Source organism: Oryzias latipes, chromosome 2 (genome assembly GCF_002234675.1).
Source record: "Oryzias latipes chromosome 2, ASM223467v1".
NCBI classification, from domain to species: Eukaryota; Metazoa; Chordata; class Actinopteri; order Beloniformes; family Adrianichthyidae; genus Oryzias; species Oryzias latipes.
In genome coordinates, this window is record NC_019860.2 from 10,004,693 (window position 1) to 10,020,020 (window position 15,328).

General features: G+C 41.1%; 1 protein-coding gene and 2 non-coding genes across 4 annotated transcripts in view; all 3 read left to right on the forward strand.

The window, feature by feature from the left end:
* Positions 1 to 15,328, forward strand: part of LOC101161037 (alpha-2-macroglobulin-like protein 1) — an 88,938-nt gene that overhangs the window by 11,611 nt on the left and 61,999 nt on the right. The window contains exons 13-36 of one of the 2 annotated variants that reach the window (XM_023961768.1): positions 784 to 847; positions 1,172 to 1,317; positions 1,407 to 1,556; positions 1,642 to 1,839; positions 2,154 to 2,226; positions 2,401 to 2,542; positions 2,880 to 3,105; positions 3,188 to 3,317; positions 3,494 to 3,615; positions 3,763 to 3,814; positions 3,942 to 4,025; positions 4,107 to 4,283; positions 4,373 to 4,454; positions 5,667 to 5,823; positions 5,922 to 5,996; positions 7,032 to 7,197; positions 7,490 to 7,686; positions 7,766 to 7,981; positions 8,069 to 8,187; positions 8,290 to 8,380; positions 8,457 to 8,525; positions 8,610 to 8,715; positions 8,788 to 8,827; positions 8,941 to 9,390. In XM_023961768.1, coding sequence (XP_023817536.1) covers positions 784 to 847; positions 1,172 to 1,317; positions 1,407 to 1,556; positions 1,642 to 1,839; positions 2,154 to 2,226; positions 2,401 to 2,542; positions 2,880 to 3,105; positions 3,188 to 3,317; positions 3,494 to 3,615; positions 3,763 to 3,814; positions 3,942 to 4,025; positions 4,107 to 4,283; positions 4,373 to 4,454; positions 5,667 to 5,823; positions 5,922 to 5,996; positions 7,032 to 7,197; positions 7,490 to 7,686; positions 7,766 to 7,981; positions 8,069 to 8,187; positions 8,290 to 8,380; positions 8,457 to 8,525; positions 8,610 to 8,715; positions 8,788 to 8,827; positions 8,941 to 8,944 — 2,886 coding nt within the window. In that variant the 3' untranslated portion in view covers positions 8,945 to 9,390. Of the gene's footprint in view, positions 1 to 783; positions 848 to 1,171; positions 1,318 to 1,406; positions 1,557 to 1,641; positions 1,840 to 2,153; positions 2,227 to 2,400; positions 2,543 to 2,879; positions 3,106 to 3,187; positions 3,318 to 3,493; positions 3,616 to 3,762; positions 3,815 to 3,941; positions 4,026 to 4,106; positions 4,284 to 4,372; positions 4,455 to 5,666; positions 5,824 to 5,921; positions 5,997 to 7,031; positions 7,198 to 7,489; positions 7,687 to 7,765; positions 7,982 to 8,068; positions 8,188 to 8,289; positions 8,381 to 8,456; positions 8,526 to 8,609; positions 8,716 to 8,787; positions 8,828 to 8,940; positions 9,391 to 15,328 lie in introns of those variants that run through there. The other variant, XM_023961770.1, reaches the window with a different exon arrangement.
* Positions 11,986 to 12,057, forward strand: trnah-gug. The gene has a single exon. It is a non-coding gene; the product is annotated as a tRNA-His (tRNA).
* Positions 13,740 to 13,811, forward strand: trnah-gug. Its single transcript has one exon. It is a non-coding gene; the product is annotated as a tRNA-His (tRNA).

A 15,328-nucleotide genomic window follows, 5' to 3' on the forward strand; every position in this document is an offset into this window, starting at 1 on the left:
TTTATTGTTTTTAACATGTTGTGATTTTATTGAGTTTTACCTCTAACTATGTACGGTGACCTTGGGTGTTTTGAAAGGCGCTTTTAAATAAAATGTATTATTATTATTATTATGACTGGATATGTTAAAATAAACACAAAAATGGTCAGTCGCATGAACATCCACAACATTCAGAGACTGTATATCTAGGCCAAAGGAAAAAACAAGATCTAAGGTGTGACCTTTATTGTGTGTGGGACTAGAAACATGTTGCTTTAGGCTAAAAGAATCAGTGAGTGTTAAAAATTCAGAAGCTACTTCACAAGATGGCAAATTAAAATCACCAAGAATTAGAACCTTTTCAAATTTGATAAGAATAGATAAAAATTCAGAAGATTCATTTAAAAATTCTCTAGCAGAACCAGGGGGATGATAGACTAAAATACAATAAAAGAAGTCTAAATTTCCAACCTTAGTCATTTGGAGCTCAAATGAGTTGAAATGATCTGGCTTCATATGCCTGCAATGGAAGGAATTACGGTGGATTAGCACAAATCCTCCTCCACGCCATTCAACCCGAGGTGTTCCAAAAACAGAGCAGTCAGGAGGACATAGTTCATTTAAATGGAAGTAGTCCTGTTCCTGCTGCCAACTCTCTGTGATGGCCTTGAAGTCCACGGGTATTGTTGCCTTACGTAATTTTGTTGACTTTTGTCTGAAATTTTCTTTAAAAAAAGAAAAAAAGGTAAAGAAACGGGAAAGGGTCAAGAAAACAGTGTCTCTTAATATTGTTTTTCTCTGTAGGTGGAGTCCAAAGGTTCGATTGTGCAGCAGGGCACTGTCCAAGTGGCGGTTAACCAGAGAACAGGTACAAACCTAAGTTTTGAGTCTAAGATTATATTCTGACATCAAGCTAATGATACATTTAAGCAATCTTTGAATGACAAAACTTTACCCAATGTCATGACTTTACCCACTATAATGCATACCAGACACCTCCATCCTTGATTGTGACATTTTCCTCTTAACGGAGTGTACAGCCATTGAAAAATATATTTTGTTGCTTCATCAAAAAAAATAAGTTGAATATGTTTTGTATAAAATTGTTCAAGGATTATGTCTGTGTGTAATAATTGCATCATAGTGTTGTGAGAACTTAGATAGATGGCTTTATTTTTAAATGTTTCTCCAGTCAACAAAGGAACGATAAAGATCCCCCTCACCAATGTCATCAACCTGGCTCCAATTGCCCAGGTGGTGGTTTACACCATAGTGTCAAGTGGAGAAGTTGTTGCAGACAGCAGGGACTTCCCCATTCAGCTTTGCCTCAACAACAAGGTACTGAATGTCATTTTAAACTGGACTCCTTAAAAGTCGGGACTTGATGTGCTGTGTTTGAACCATCTTCTTTGATGTCTCCTGTGCAGGTGTCCTTGAAGTTCTCCGCTGTACAGGAGCTTCCAGGAGCAAAGACCACATTGACTCTGCGGGCTCAGCCCAGCTCCCTCTGCTCTGTCAGAGCCATTGACCAGAGCGTCCTCCTTCTCAAGTCAGAGGAGGAGCTCACGGTTGACTATGTACGACTTTCCCCCCATTATTCCTGCACTTTGACCTCAGAGTTGGTACTGTTTTCTCTAGATTCATGGTCTGGTTTACTTACAGGTCTACAACCAGCTGCCCATCAAGAAAATGTGGGGATATGACTATCAGGTTGAGGACGACTCCTCCAATCCCTGCTTTCCTAGACCATGGCCAAGACCGATTCCACTGGAGCCCGAAATCCTGCTCAGAGAACGTCGTGATAAGCGTTCACGGATTTTGCCCTTTTATGAGGGTGATGATGTTTACACCATCTTCAAGGTAAAGTCATTTACTTTTCTTAATAATTGCAGCAAATATTACTAAGGTTCAAGCATATTTTTTCAAAATTTTTGGAGTTTCATTGTATTTTTTGCAGTTTTAGATCAAGTTGAGTTTGCTTTTGGACTCCCTTTCCTTTTTTGATGTGAATCACGTAATGTCATCACAGTGTTTATGTATCTTTTGATTTCATGACTTGTCCATCTATTCTTACCGATAACCTTTAAGTCCTTCTGCTTTTCTGTGACCATGTTCCTAATTTCCAGTTAATTTATATAAGCATTCTTGACCCTTTGCTGTTCTTTTTTTTCCAGAACATTGGAATCAAAATTATTACAAACTCTGATGTGAGAGCACCCAGACCTTGCTTCTTTGACTTGGAATTTGGTAGGGGCAAGTTTTTTTTCCACAATGATAAATGACGCAAAGATATCTGAATAGTAATTCTTGAACAATGCAAAGATGCTTGTAAATCAACAAACAAGCAAACCAAAAATGTGTTGAACTTCATCTTTAAGTGGGTTTATTGTTTCAGTTTGTTTTTCTTCTGTGCTCTTTCAGCTAGGCCTTTAGCGATTAATGCTGCTAATTTAGAGTCAGTGATGAATGAGCCAGTGCCAGCCCCAGCCCCAGAGGGACAGAAAACGGAGACCATAAGAACATATTTCCCTGAAACCTGGATCTGGGACCTGGTTTCTGTGGGGTAAAAAAAACTTTAAATTGTTTAAAAGTTCAACCTGGGGTAAAACTTTAAATAGCACATAACAGCAAGGCAAGGTGGTGGAGGATTCATGGTATGGGTTTGTGCTTGCTGCAGCAACACCTTAACTCCCTATAGTCAATGAGGAGATCACAGCCAACTTTTTATGCCATCATATTCCTGCATAAAAACCAAAACTGTCATGTTTAATGTAACTCTGTTTAATGTATTGAACAAGAAGGGCCAATATGAGTAAGTCAAAGGTTTGATGCATGATTTTCTTCATGAAAGGAATTGGGAATCTATCTCCATTTGACATCTTGCTGGTTCTTTGATGCAGATCCAGTGGATCGACCAGTTTGGTGAAGACCGTCCCTGACACCATCACTAAGTGGGCAGCTGGAGCTTTCTGTGTGTCTCCTGCAGGCTTTGGCGTTGCTCCCAACGTTGGACTAACAGCCTTCCAGCCTTTCTTTGTCAGCCTCACTCTGCCCTACTCCGTCGTCAGAGGAGAGGTGTTCACTCTCAAAGCCACAGTCTTCAACTACCTCCCCAAATGCATCATGGTAAACAGTTTCCTCAGTTCTTGAAAACAATCCGTTTCTGTGTTAGTCATTTCTTGAATCTGAGTTTTTCTTTCCTTTGCAGGTGAAGGCAACTCTGGCCAAGTCTGATCAGTTCACCTTCAAGAACTGTGACGGCTGCGTCTACAGCAGTGTGTGTCTGTGTGCAGAGGAGAGCAAGACCTTCTCCTGGATCGTGACGCCAACTGCTCTAGGTAGTGTAGGACAAACAAACACGAGTACAATCTCTAAACAAACACTCCACCTTTAGTTTAAGTCCTTGAAGATCTTTAGAAAATGTGTGAAGGAAGCACCAAACTGCAGGGAAAAAGAGGCTTCCTGTGACTGAGAAAAGGACATTTATTGGCAAACAATGCTTTTGTGCCAACAGGTGATGTGACTCTGAAGGTTAGCGCTGAGGCTGAGAGGAGCAACAAGAAATGTGGCACAGAGGTGGTCACAGTCCCCACCGTGGGTCACGTCGACACTGTAATTACCACGCTGCTGGTAGAGGTTAGTACCCCCCCTAAAAAAATCAGGTTTTTATAGCTAAACACCAATAATCCCAATACTTCAAAAACAGTTAAATGTGCGATGAATTTCTTAGTTGAACTGATAATATTCTAACATCAAGTTCTTACTGTTGATTCTTTCTGTTAGGCTGAAGGAGTCCCACAGATGGTCAGCCACAACGCTCTCCTGTGTCCTGCAAGTAAGAGAGAAATGGATAATTTGGACATTTTCTTAAAATGATCACAATTTTGACTGTTTTGGGAAAAATACATCCTTTTTTTAAGTCTTCTGATGTCTTTAGTTATTCTCTCTCTGCTCATTATTAGAAGGACCAGTGAGTAAGAAAATCTCTCTTGAGCTTCCTGAAGATTTTGTGAATGGATCAGAAAGAGCCTCTGTGTCTGTTGTGGGTCAGTAAAACATGTTCTGAAGTGGATGGAGAGAGCCAGAACCAGGCTAGGAGTTTCTGACGTCTCTTCTGGGTTTTACAGGTGATCTGATGGGCCGGGCCATGAAGAACCTAGACAAACTCTTGGCCATGCCGTATGGCTGTGGAGAACAAAACATGTTGCTGTTTGCTCCGAACATCTTTATCCTCGACTATCTGAAGAGCACTGGTCAGCTGAAAGAGTCAACTCGGAAGATGGCTGTAGGATACTTGGAGAGCGGTGAGAGTCGCCAAAATATTATGTTTTGTGTTTTGATGAAAATAGCAGGAAAACGTGAATGAAGGATTTTCACCTGTGTGTGCATTTAGGATATCAGAGGGAGCTCAATTACAAGCGTGATGATGGTTCCTACAGCGCTTTTGGAATGAGTGACCCATCTGGAAACACCTGGTGAGGAAGTTTCTGTGTTTATTTTCATTGTATCTTTTTTACTGTGTGACTTCACTGACATTATTCAACCATCAAGGCTCTATGGAGAAGGCAAGAAAGTAGTCATGTCACATTTTGAAGCCCTAAGTTATGTACACACCAGGCATGTGACAATGTTCAACAATGTGCTAAACACGGGTCCATAAAAGTGTGTGTATAGCACACAATAATCTCTCCTCTAATTAGGAAATTAGACAGTCAGATCACAGTTTGTGTGGACATCCTACAGGTACTTGCATATCACCTGCACACCATGTGCATGTCGCCTTTGCTTGGGGTCATTATGAGGCTGGTACTTGCACTTTACCAATGACTAGAGTTTGGAAGAGGATCATACAGCAGCATCACCAACTTACTTTAGCCTTACAAATACTTCACAATACATTTATCACACATGACAATGGTACTTTCCAATTACTTGTCCCTTGAGGTGTCCGTACGAGCCTCAAGGGCACTGCAAGACTGCTCCATGACCCTCAATGGGCCTGGACAACCCCAAAACCCTCAGCACTTGTGTGGGACAACACCCGTACAGGTGCACGTGACTAAGGATAAGGGTTCTAATGTTATTAAAAATAAAAGCCTAAAAATGAAACAAAATCTAGATTGATATGAGATTGATATCTGAGCACCAAAAAAGTACAATAAGCTAATGTTGATGTTAGCATTTGTGATCTTTATCTTCTTTGGAAATAATTCAAAAATAAGTTTTGATGTATATCACAGATGTAGTAAAAACAGTAATGATTGTTCAGTACTGCGGTTGTTCATTTGGCATTTCCCAATGGTTACTTTTTAAAGTTAAAAGCAACTTAAAAATATTCAGGTTTTTCAATACCGGGACTTTGTTTCAACAAGTAAAAAATTAATGGGACCTAACACAAAGCCTTGTGGAACTCCACATGACAGATATATTATATATTAAATATGTTGCAACAAATACATATAGAATCCCAGTTCGATCAAAAATGCCAGTTACAAAGTCCTTCCTTTAGTGTTAAGGTTTTATGGTATTGTATAAACTTATTATTTATTTATTTTACTATCCACGAGTTTTCAACATTCTGTTAGCCTGTCATGACCTAAGCATGTTAGACCATCATATTTTCTCATGCACTTGCTTTCCACTTTAACCACTTTTCATGTGATGTGTTTTGTGACTTCTTTCTGTAGGCTTACTACTTTTGTCATGAAATCCTTCAACGCTGCAAAACAGTACATCTTTGTGGACCAGACGTACATCGAAGATGCCAGAACTTGGCTGTCTGGACTCCAGAAGCCTGATGGCTGCATTCAGTCTGTTGGGAAACTCTTCCACAACGGCATGAAGGTTTGGAACTTCAATCAAAATCTGATTGTTTTGGGTTCATTCATGTACACTAAACAATATGTTTAATGTGTATTTCGTCACTCCTGTCCCATTTCCAGGGGGGAGTGAGTGATGACGTCTCCCTGACAGCCTACGTTGCTGCTGCCATGCTGGAGCTGGACGGAAATGCCACTGTAAGCCCTAGACCTAACCCCAACTAACTCAACTGGAAAATATTTGTCAGTGAAATATTTGATGTGAAACTTGTAAAGCAATAGTTTCTTGTCATTTTACAAAAATAGAAATTGAATCTTTAAAATGGCCGTGGCTGCACAGTGGCGCAGTGGTTGGTGCTCTTGCCTCACATTAAGGAGACCCCGTATTAAAGTCCCGGCTGGGGGATCTCGACCAGAACATCAATGGGGGACCGTTCTGTGTGGAGTTTCCATGTTCTCCCTGTGCATGTGTGGGTTTTCTCTGGAGACTCCGGCTTCCTCCCACTGTCCTAAAACATGCTTCATAGGTTAATTGGTCAACCTAAATTGTCCCTAGGTGTGAATATGAGTGCATGGGTGTGTGATTGCAGACACTCTACTCTGCGACAGACTGGCAACCCGTCCAGAGTGTCCCCTGGCTTCTACCACAAGTGGCTGGGACAGGCTCTGGCAGCCCCGTGACCCCGAAAGGGAAAAATGGATTAGAAGATGAATGAAAAAAGATTACTCTTTAAAATATCGTACAAGCTCAAAAATGTCAGTTTCAGTAAGTTGAACCTGCTAAATAGTTAGAGAATTAATGCTTCTCTGGTGGCATGATTACAAGGGTCCATATATTAATAATACAGTGATGCAAATGTTTGTCAGATGTTTGTTTCATGTTGGAGTATTTATGGACATAATCTGTAGAGATGGTCCATTGAACCAAGTCTAACCCCAACTCTCACTTGGGGGCTGTTATTCCTTTGCACAGGGATACAATCTGGCAAATCAGTTGTTTAAGGAGGGCCGTTTTAAATTATTGTAATTTTAGTTTGTAATTTATGTGATTAAACAACTAGACTGCCAGTGTAGAATTGTGTTTTGTTGATCTGGTGTTGATGTCAATGGACTTACATTAATTGGATGTAAGATGCAAGTACACAAAATCTGTATAAACATAATGTAGTATTCATTCACTATTGTTAATCCTCCTGGACTAAACTTCACCTTTTCGTGTGCATTTTTACCCAGAATCCAGTGGTTCAGAACTGCCTGAAATGTCTGAGAACTGCAGTGTCGGGTAAAATAACCAATCTGTACACCGTCGCCCTGCTGTCCTACACATTCACCCTGGCTGGAGACCAGGACATGAGGAGCAAACTCATCACCCTCCTGGACCAGAAGTCCATCAATGAAGGTTAGACAGAAGATCAAGACTTTCAACAGTGGCAACAAGCTGCTTATAAGACACGTCGCAGACAATGTTACATTGGTAAAATGGAATAAAAAATTAACTTAGCTCTGAATTATAAAGACATCTGCCCAACTCTAAGAAGTTGCTAACAAAATAAATCATCACAAACTGGACCCCCACCTTGATGGAGCCCTACAGATTTTATACTATTTTTTGTTATTTAATACTATGACTTCAAATGAAAGCAGGATAGATGGGATGACCAACATGAAAATCATTTGTCTTTGGATTCCAGGAGGTACTCGTCACTGGAAGAGAGATGGTGCTCCTGAAACAGACCTGGACTCAGTGGAGGTGGAGATGACATCCTATGTGCTCTTGGCTCTGCTTTCTGGTCCATCTCTGCCAGGCTTTGGTTTGGATTATGCCGCCGGCATCGTGCGTTGGCTCGCTCAGCAGCAGAATCCGTTTGGTGGCTTCTCGTCCACGCAGGTAGCTCCTCCTACATTCATGTGGCTCTAACATGGAGACTTAAACAGCAGTCACTCACTGCAACTTTTTTGCTGCACAGGACACAGTCGTGGCCCTCCAAGCTCTGGCCAAGTATGCTACTGCCACCTTCAGTCCGGAAGGCAGTACTACAGTCACAGTGACTTCAGTGGGTGGTCTGAACAAACGCTTCACTGTGAATAAGAACAACAGACTGCTTTATCAAGAGGAGAAACTGACTGAGATTCCTGGAGAGTACACAATTAAAGCTGAGGGTCAGAGCTGTGTGCTGGCACAGGTACAGAAAAGTAGAAATCAATCACAGTCATGGAAGTCCATGTGTTCAGAGAATGTGCTGTTGATGGTTTAAATGTTGTCTTTCCAGATCTCTTTGTTCTACAACATCCCCCCTCCTTCCGACTTTTCTGCCTTTGAAATCTCTACCAACACTAGGGGTCGATGTGACATTCCCCGACCAGAGTTCACGCTCTTTGTGCAAGTCAAGTAAGTAGATATCATCTTTAAACCCAAAGTGTATAAAAAAAACAATGCCTCTTTCGATGTTCTGGTTCTGTTTGAGAGTTCTGCTGGGTTTGATTCCCACAGGTTTCAGGGCAGACGAGAGGAAACCAACATGGTGGTGATCAACATTAAGCTGCTGTCTGGTTACATTCTGCAGGACAACTCTTTGAAAATGGTGAGACAACATCCTTGCTAGTCCAGACTAGCTTTTCTTATTTGTGTTAACAGCATGTGTGTTGTTTGTGTCACAGCTGAAGGAAAACCGCTTGGTGAAGCGTGTGGACGTAGAGGAAGGTTACATCAACATCTATCTGGACGGGGTAAGAAGCTTTGAAGCTTTGTAGTTCATGAAGCGTTTGGTTGTTTTGTATTCTCATGCATGTGTCCCTGTTTGTACTTCACAGTTAAAGAAGGGTCAGAAAGAAACTTTCAATGTGATCCTGGAGAAGGATCAGCAGGTCGGAAACCTGAAACCAGCCGTGGTCAAAGTCTACGATTACTATCAGACAAGTACGACTCTCTGCTGACTCCATCTTTGACTGTTGTTGTTTCCTTTCTGATGTTTTTCACTTTACGTTTCAGGTGATGAGGCGGTCACTGATTACACTTCTCCCTGCAATAAGTGAGTAAGGCTGCACTTATTATGAAATGTATAACCTCACTGTCTCACATAGTGAGTCGTTGTTCCTCGTTATCCATTCAGTGTTAATGTTAGTGTGTATTTTTTTTCTGCAGGTGAAAGCTCTGACATCCATCTCCTAGTGAGACGTGATGGAGTTACAGCCCTGGAGGAAGTGTTTAAACAAAATAAGAAAAGCACATGGAAATACCGTAAAAAATACATGTCATCCTGTTGTGAAGAAGTAACAGCAGTAACAAAGTTGAAATCTTTTTGGTGAACAGGGTGCGTTTTTTCCTTTTTGGGTTGTTCTTTTAAGCCTCTTTCTTTTTTGTCATTTCCTTTTTAGACGTTGTGTGATGTGCTGGCCTTTTAAGCTTTTTTCTGCTAGGAGTCAAAACCAGCAGTTGGTGTCTGTTGTTAAGTGTTTGGTGGAAGGTTTGTCTCATCAGTAACAGCATTCACTGATATGCTGTGTTCAATATTTCTCTTGCTTCCACATTTTTTGGTGGTCCAACTTCATCTGTTTCTGTGGAAATATTTGAATAAAAACCTTTGAGCAAAAAGTGTTTTATGTTATTTCAGGAATGTTCAATCTGGTTGGACATCTCAGAAGCTCTCAAGTCCTCCATTGGCCGTTCTGAGTTCATCTTTAAGGATTGTTGGGGTTGATAATGCTTATGGCTTTATCATAACTGCCCCTTTAGGTGGGTACAGGTGGGTAAATCAATTACAAGCCTGTATAGGTACTCTAAAGGAAGTTGGGAGCCGGTTAAGCTTGGGCTGGTTTGCGACGCCTTCTGTCCGTGGAACCAGGGTTCAAATCCAGGCTGCTCCCTGTTCCCTTTTCTACTTCGGAATGCCGGTCCCAAGCCCGGCTTAATTGAGAGGATTGCGTCAGGAAAGGCATCCAGTGTAAAACATTGCCAACTCTACCATGCATCTTGTCCTCGACAGTAAGGATGATTCGCTGTGGCGACCCCTGATGGGATAAGCTGTAAGAGAAAGAACATAGGTACTGTAAAGGAAGGTCTAAACAGTGCTTTAATTACAATGTGGCTTAAGAGCTCCGTACAACAGCATCATCGGTACATCAACTTACAAAAGAATACCTCACGATACACTATATGCACAGAAATTGTAGCTTCTGCTTTCAACCACCCAAAAGGGAACTCTCAAACACACCCGTACTCTACTTATGATTGCAACCACTCCTATCTACAACCCTACACGGGCGTGGATAACCCAAAGAGCCACAGCAGCCAGGTGCAAATGTTTTTTTTTTAGCTTTAAACATCTATGGCCTTTCGTCACCAAGTTCCCATCCAAGTGTCAAGGCAACACATATTTGTGTGCATTTGTGTTTATCTCACTGTCAGATTCCTCTCTCAGGGAAAAGATGAATAAATAGGTAATAATGTATACGACTTCTGTAGTGCTTTACGACCTTTTTAGAAATACTTTTTTTTTAAATTCACAGTCCCATTCCCCTATGGACGCACACATTCACACACTGCTGAATATTGGCACCAACCTTAAAGTACCAGGACCTTAACGGGATTCAATGGCTTGCCAAAGGACACCTGGACACATGGGAAGGCATGGTGGAAATGATCCTGTTGTTTCTGTCTTCATTTTGGTGTAACTTCAAGAATCAGTAAAGACAGCGGCAATGATAGAGTTTTCTTCTTGAAGGGTGGTGTCTTGTCTCACACCTTGGTGTACCAAGATGTCTTTGGTGTTCTCTGTATGGTAAGCAAAGCCAGTTTCTACCCACATGCCGCTGTAAGGCTGATACTTAGTAAAGAGAGGATGGAAAAATGTTTTTGACTGATGGGGCAAAAGCATTGTGAATGAAAACCAGAGTGGTCACCTGCTGTGATTGGGATGTGAAGATGTGTCTCTTCTATATGTGTGTATGAAGACAACAAACTTAGCATTTGTACTGTTCTTGGAGAGCAACAAAGACTAGAACGATGACTGCTGCCGCTTGTCAGCTGTGATCTTATAGTGGTCAGTACTCTGCGTTGTGGCCGCAGCAACCCCGGTTCGAGTCCGGATCACAGCAAAAGGTCCAGAAATACCACAATGTCATTGCCTGCAGGCTTACAATTTTCATCATGAAACCCATTAAAACTGCCAAACAATGTCTTTGTGGACCAAAAGTACATCCAAAATACAAGAATTGGGCAGTCTGTGCTTCACATGCCTAACATCTTTATTCAGTCTGTTGGGAAACTCTTCCACAACGGCATGAAGTACTGGAACTTGAATTAAACTGTAATTATTTTGGGTTCATTCATCTACACTAAACAATGAAAACTTATATGTGTATTTCCTACAAGTCCAAGGGCAGAGTGAGTAATAACGGTCCCCTCACGGCATACGTTGCTCCTGGTTCTGTACGGAAGCGCAGTTGTGAGCCCTTACCCAACTGAATAAAAGATAGTCTTTGGAATTTTTCTTGTGAAAGATGTATGTGTGTCATAAAAATTTTCCCTGGTTTTTCCAACTTTGGTCTGACCAAAAAGTCATGGAGAGCAAAAACTAGAACTATGACCGCTGCCACTTGTCAGCTGTGATCGTATAGTGGTTAGTATTCTGCATTGTGGCCGCACCAACCCCGGTTCAAATCCGGGTCACAGCAAAAGGTACAGATAAACCAAAAATGTAGTTCTTTGCAGGCTTAGACCTTTCATCCTCAACTTGTTTAAAACTGCCAAACACTGTCTTTGAGGACCAAAAGTACATCAAAGATGCCATAATTGGGCAGTCTGTGCTACACATGCCTAACATCTTTATTCAGTCTGTTGGGAAACTTTTCTACAACGGCATGAGGTACTGGAACTTTCATTAAACTGTAATTATTGTGCATTCATTCATGTACACTTAACAATTAGTACTTCAATGTGTATTTCCTACCACAAGTCCAAGGGCAGAGTGAGTAATAACGGTTCCCTCACGGCATACGTTACTCCTGGTGCTGTACAGAAATGCAGTTGTGAGCCCTTACCAAACTTAATAAAATATAGTCTTTGGAATTTTTCTTGTGAAAGATGTATGTGTGTCATAAAGATTTTCCATGGTTTTTCCAACTCTGGTCTGACCAAAAAGTCATGGAGAGCAACAAAGACTAGAACTATGACCACTGGCACTTCTCAGCTGTGATCGTATAGTGGTTAGTACTCTGCGTTGTGGCCGCAGCAACCCCGGTTCGAATCCGGGTCACAGCAAAAGGTACAGATAAACCAAAACTGCAGTTCTTTGCAGGCTTAGACCTTTCATCCTCAACTTCTTTTAAACTGCCAAATACTGTCTTTGTGGACCAAAAGTATATCCAAGATGCCAGAATTGGGTAGTCTAGGCTACACATGCCTAACATCTTTATTCAGTCTGTTGGGAAACTCTTCCACAACGACATGAGGTACTGGAACTTACATTAAACTAATTATTTTGGGTTCATTCATCTACAATAAACAATGAGAACTTCAATGTGTATTTCCTACTACAAGTCCAAGGGCAGAGTGAGTAATAAAGGTTCCCTCACGGCATACATTACTCCTGTTGCTGTACAGAAATGCAGTTGTGAGCCCTTACCAAACTTAATAAAAGATAGTTTTTGGAATTTTTCTTGTGAAAGATGTTTGTGTGTCATAAAGAATTTCCATGGTTTTTCCAACAGTGGTCTGACCAAAAAGTCATGGAGAACAACAAAGACTAGAACTATGACCACTGGCAATTCTCAGCTGTGATCGTATAGTGGTTAGTACTCTGCGTTGTGGCTGCAAAAATCCTGGTTCGTATCCGGGTCACAGCAAAAGGTACAGATAAAGCAAAAATGTAGTTCTTTGCAGGCTTAGACCTTTCATCCTAAACTTCTTTAAAACTGTCAAACATTCTCTTTGTGGACCAAAAGTACATCCAAGATGCCAGAATTGTGCAGTCTGTGCTACACATGCCTAACATCTTTATTTAGTCTGTTGGGAAACTAGTCCACAACGGCTTGAGTTACTGGAACTTACATTAAACAGTAATTATTGTGCATTCATTCATGTACACTAAACAATGAGTACTTCAATGTCTATTTCCTACCACAAGTCCAAGGGCAGAGTGAGTAATAACGGTTCCCTCACAGCATACGTTACTCTTGGTGCTGTACAGAAATGCAGTTGTGAGCCCTTACCAAACTTAATAAAAGATAGTTTTTGGAATTTTTCTTGTGAAAGATGTATGTGTGTCATAAAGATTTTCCATGGTTTTTCCAACAGTGGTCTGACCAAAAAGTCATGGAGAGCAACAAAGACTAGAACTATGACCACTGGCTCTTCTCAGCTGTGATCGTATAGTGGTTAGTACTCTGCGTTGTGGCCGCGGCAACCCCGGTTCGAATCCGGGTAACAGCAAAAGTTACAGATAAACCAAAAATGCAGTTCTTTGCAGCCTTAGACCTTTCATCCTTAACTTCTTTAAAACTGTCAAACATTCTCTTTGTGGACCAAAAGTACATCCAAGATGCCAGAATTGGGCACTGTGCTACACATGCCTAACATCTTTATTCAGTCTGTTGGGAAACTCTTCTACAACAACATGAAGTACTGGAACTTACATTAAACTGTAATTATTGTGCATTCATTCATGTACACTAAACAATGAGTACTTCAATGTGTATTTCCTACCACAAGTCCAAGGGCAGAATGAGTAATAACGGTTCCCTCACAGCATACGTTATTCCTGGTGCTGTACAGAAATGCAGTTGTGAGCCCTTACCAAACTTAATAAAAGATAGTTTTTGGAATTTTGATTGTGAAAGATGTATGTGTGTCATAAAGATTTTCCATGGTTTTTCTAACTGTGGGCTAACCGAAAAGTCATGGAGAGCAACAAAGAGCAGAACTATGACCACTGGCACTTCTCAGCTGTGATAGTATAGTGGTTAGTACTCTGCGTTGTGGCCGCAGCAACCCCGGTTCGAATCCGGGTCACAGCAAAAGGTACAGATAAACCAAAAATGTAATTATTTGCAGGCTTAGACCTTTCATCCTTACCTTTTTTAAAACTGCCAAACACTCTCTTTGTGGACCAAAAGTACATCCAAGATGCCAGAATTGGGCAGTCTGTGCTATAAAGGGCCTAACATCTTTATTCAGTCTGTTGGGAAACTATTCCACAACGGCTTGAGGTACTGGAACTTACATTAAACAGTAATTATTGTGCATTCATTCATGTACACTAAACAATGAGTACTTCAATGTGTATTTCCTACCACAAGTCCAAGGGCAGAGTGAGTAATAACGGTTCCCTCACGGCATACATTACTCCTGGTGCTATACAGAAATGCAGTTTTGAGCCCTTACCAAACTTAATAAAAGATTGTTTTTGGAATTTTCTTGTGAAAGATGTATGTGTGTCATAAAGATTTACCATGGTTTTTCTAACTGTGGGCTAACCAAAAAGTCATGGAGAGCAACAAAGACTAGAACTATGACCACTGGCACGATTCTGCTGTGATCGTATAGTGGTTAGTACTCTGCGTCGTGGCCGCAGCAACCCCGGTTCGAATCTGGGTCACAGCAAAAGGTCCAGATAGACCAAAAATGTAATTCTTTGCAGGCGTAGACCTTTCATCCTTAACTTCATTAAAACTGCCAAACACTGTCTTTGTGCACCTAAAGTACATCAAAGATGCCATAATTGGGCAGTCTGTGGTACACATGCCTAACATCTTTATTCAGTCTGTTGGGAAACTCTTCTACAACGGCATGAGGTACTGGAACTTTCATTAAACTGTAATTATTGTGCATTCATTCATGTACACTAAACAATGAGTTCTTCAATGTCTATTTCCTACCACAAGTCCAAGGGCAGAGTGAGTAATAACGGTTCCCTCACAGCATACATTACTCCTGGTGCTGTACAGAAATGCAGTTTTGAGCCCTTACCAAACTTAATAAAAGATTGTTTTTGGAATTTTCTTGTGAAAGATGTATGTGTGTCATAAAGATTTTCCATGGTTTTTCTAACTGTGGGCTAACCAAAAAGTCATGGAGAGCAACAAAGACTAGAACTATGACCACTGGCACTTCTCAGCTGTGATCGTATAGTGGTTAGTACTCTGCGTTGTGGCCGCAGCAACCCCGGTTCGTATCCGGGTCACAGCAAAAGGTACAGATAAACCAAAAATGCAGTTCTTTGCAAGCTTAGACCTTTCATCCTTAACTTCATTAAAACTGCCAAACACTGTCTTTGTGGACCAAAAGTACATCCAAGATGCCAGAATTGGGCAGTCTGTGCTATAATTGGGCCTAACATCTTTATTCAGTCTGTTGGGAAACTATTCCACAACGGCTTGAGGTACTGGAACTTACATTAAACTGTAATTATTGTGCATTCATTCATGTACACTAAACAATGAGTACTTCAATGTGTATTTCCTACCACAAGTCCAAGGGCAGAGTGAGTAATAATGGTTCCCTCACGGCATACGTTACTCCTGGTGCTGTACAG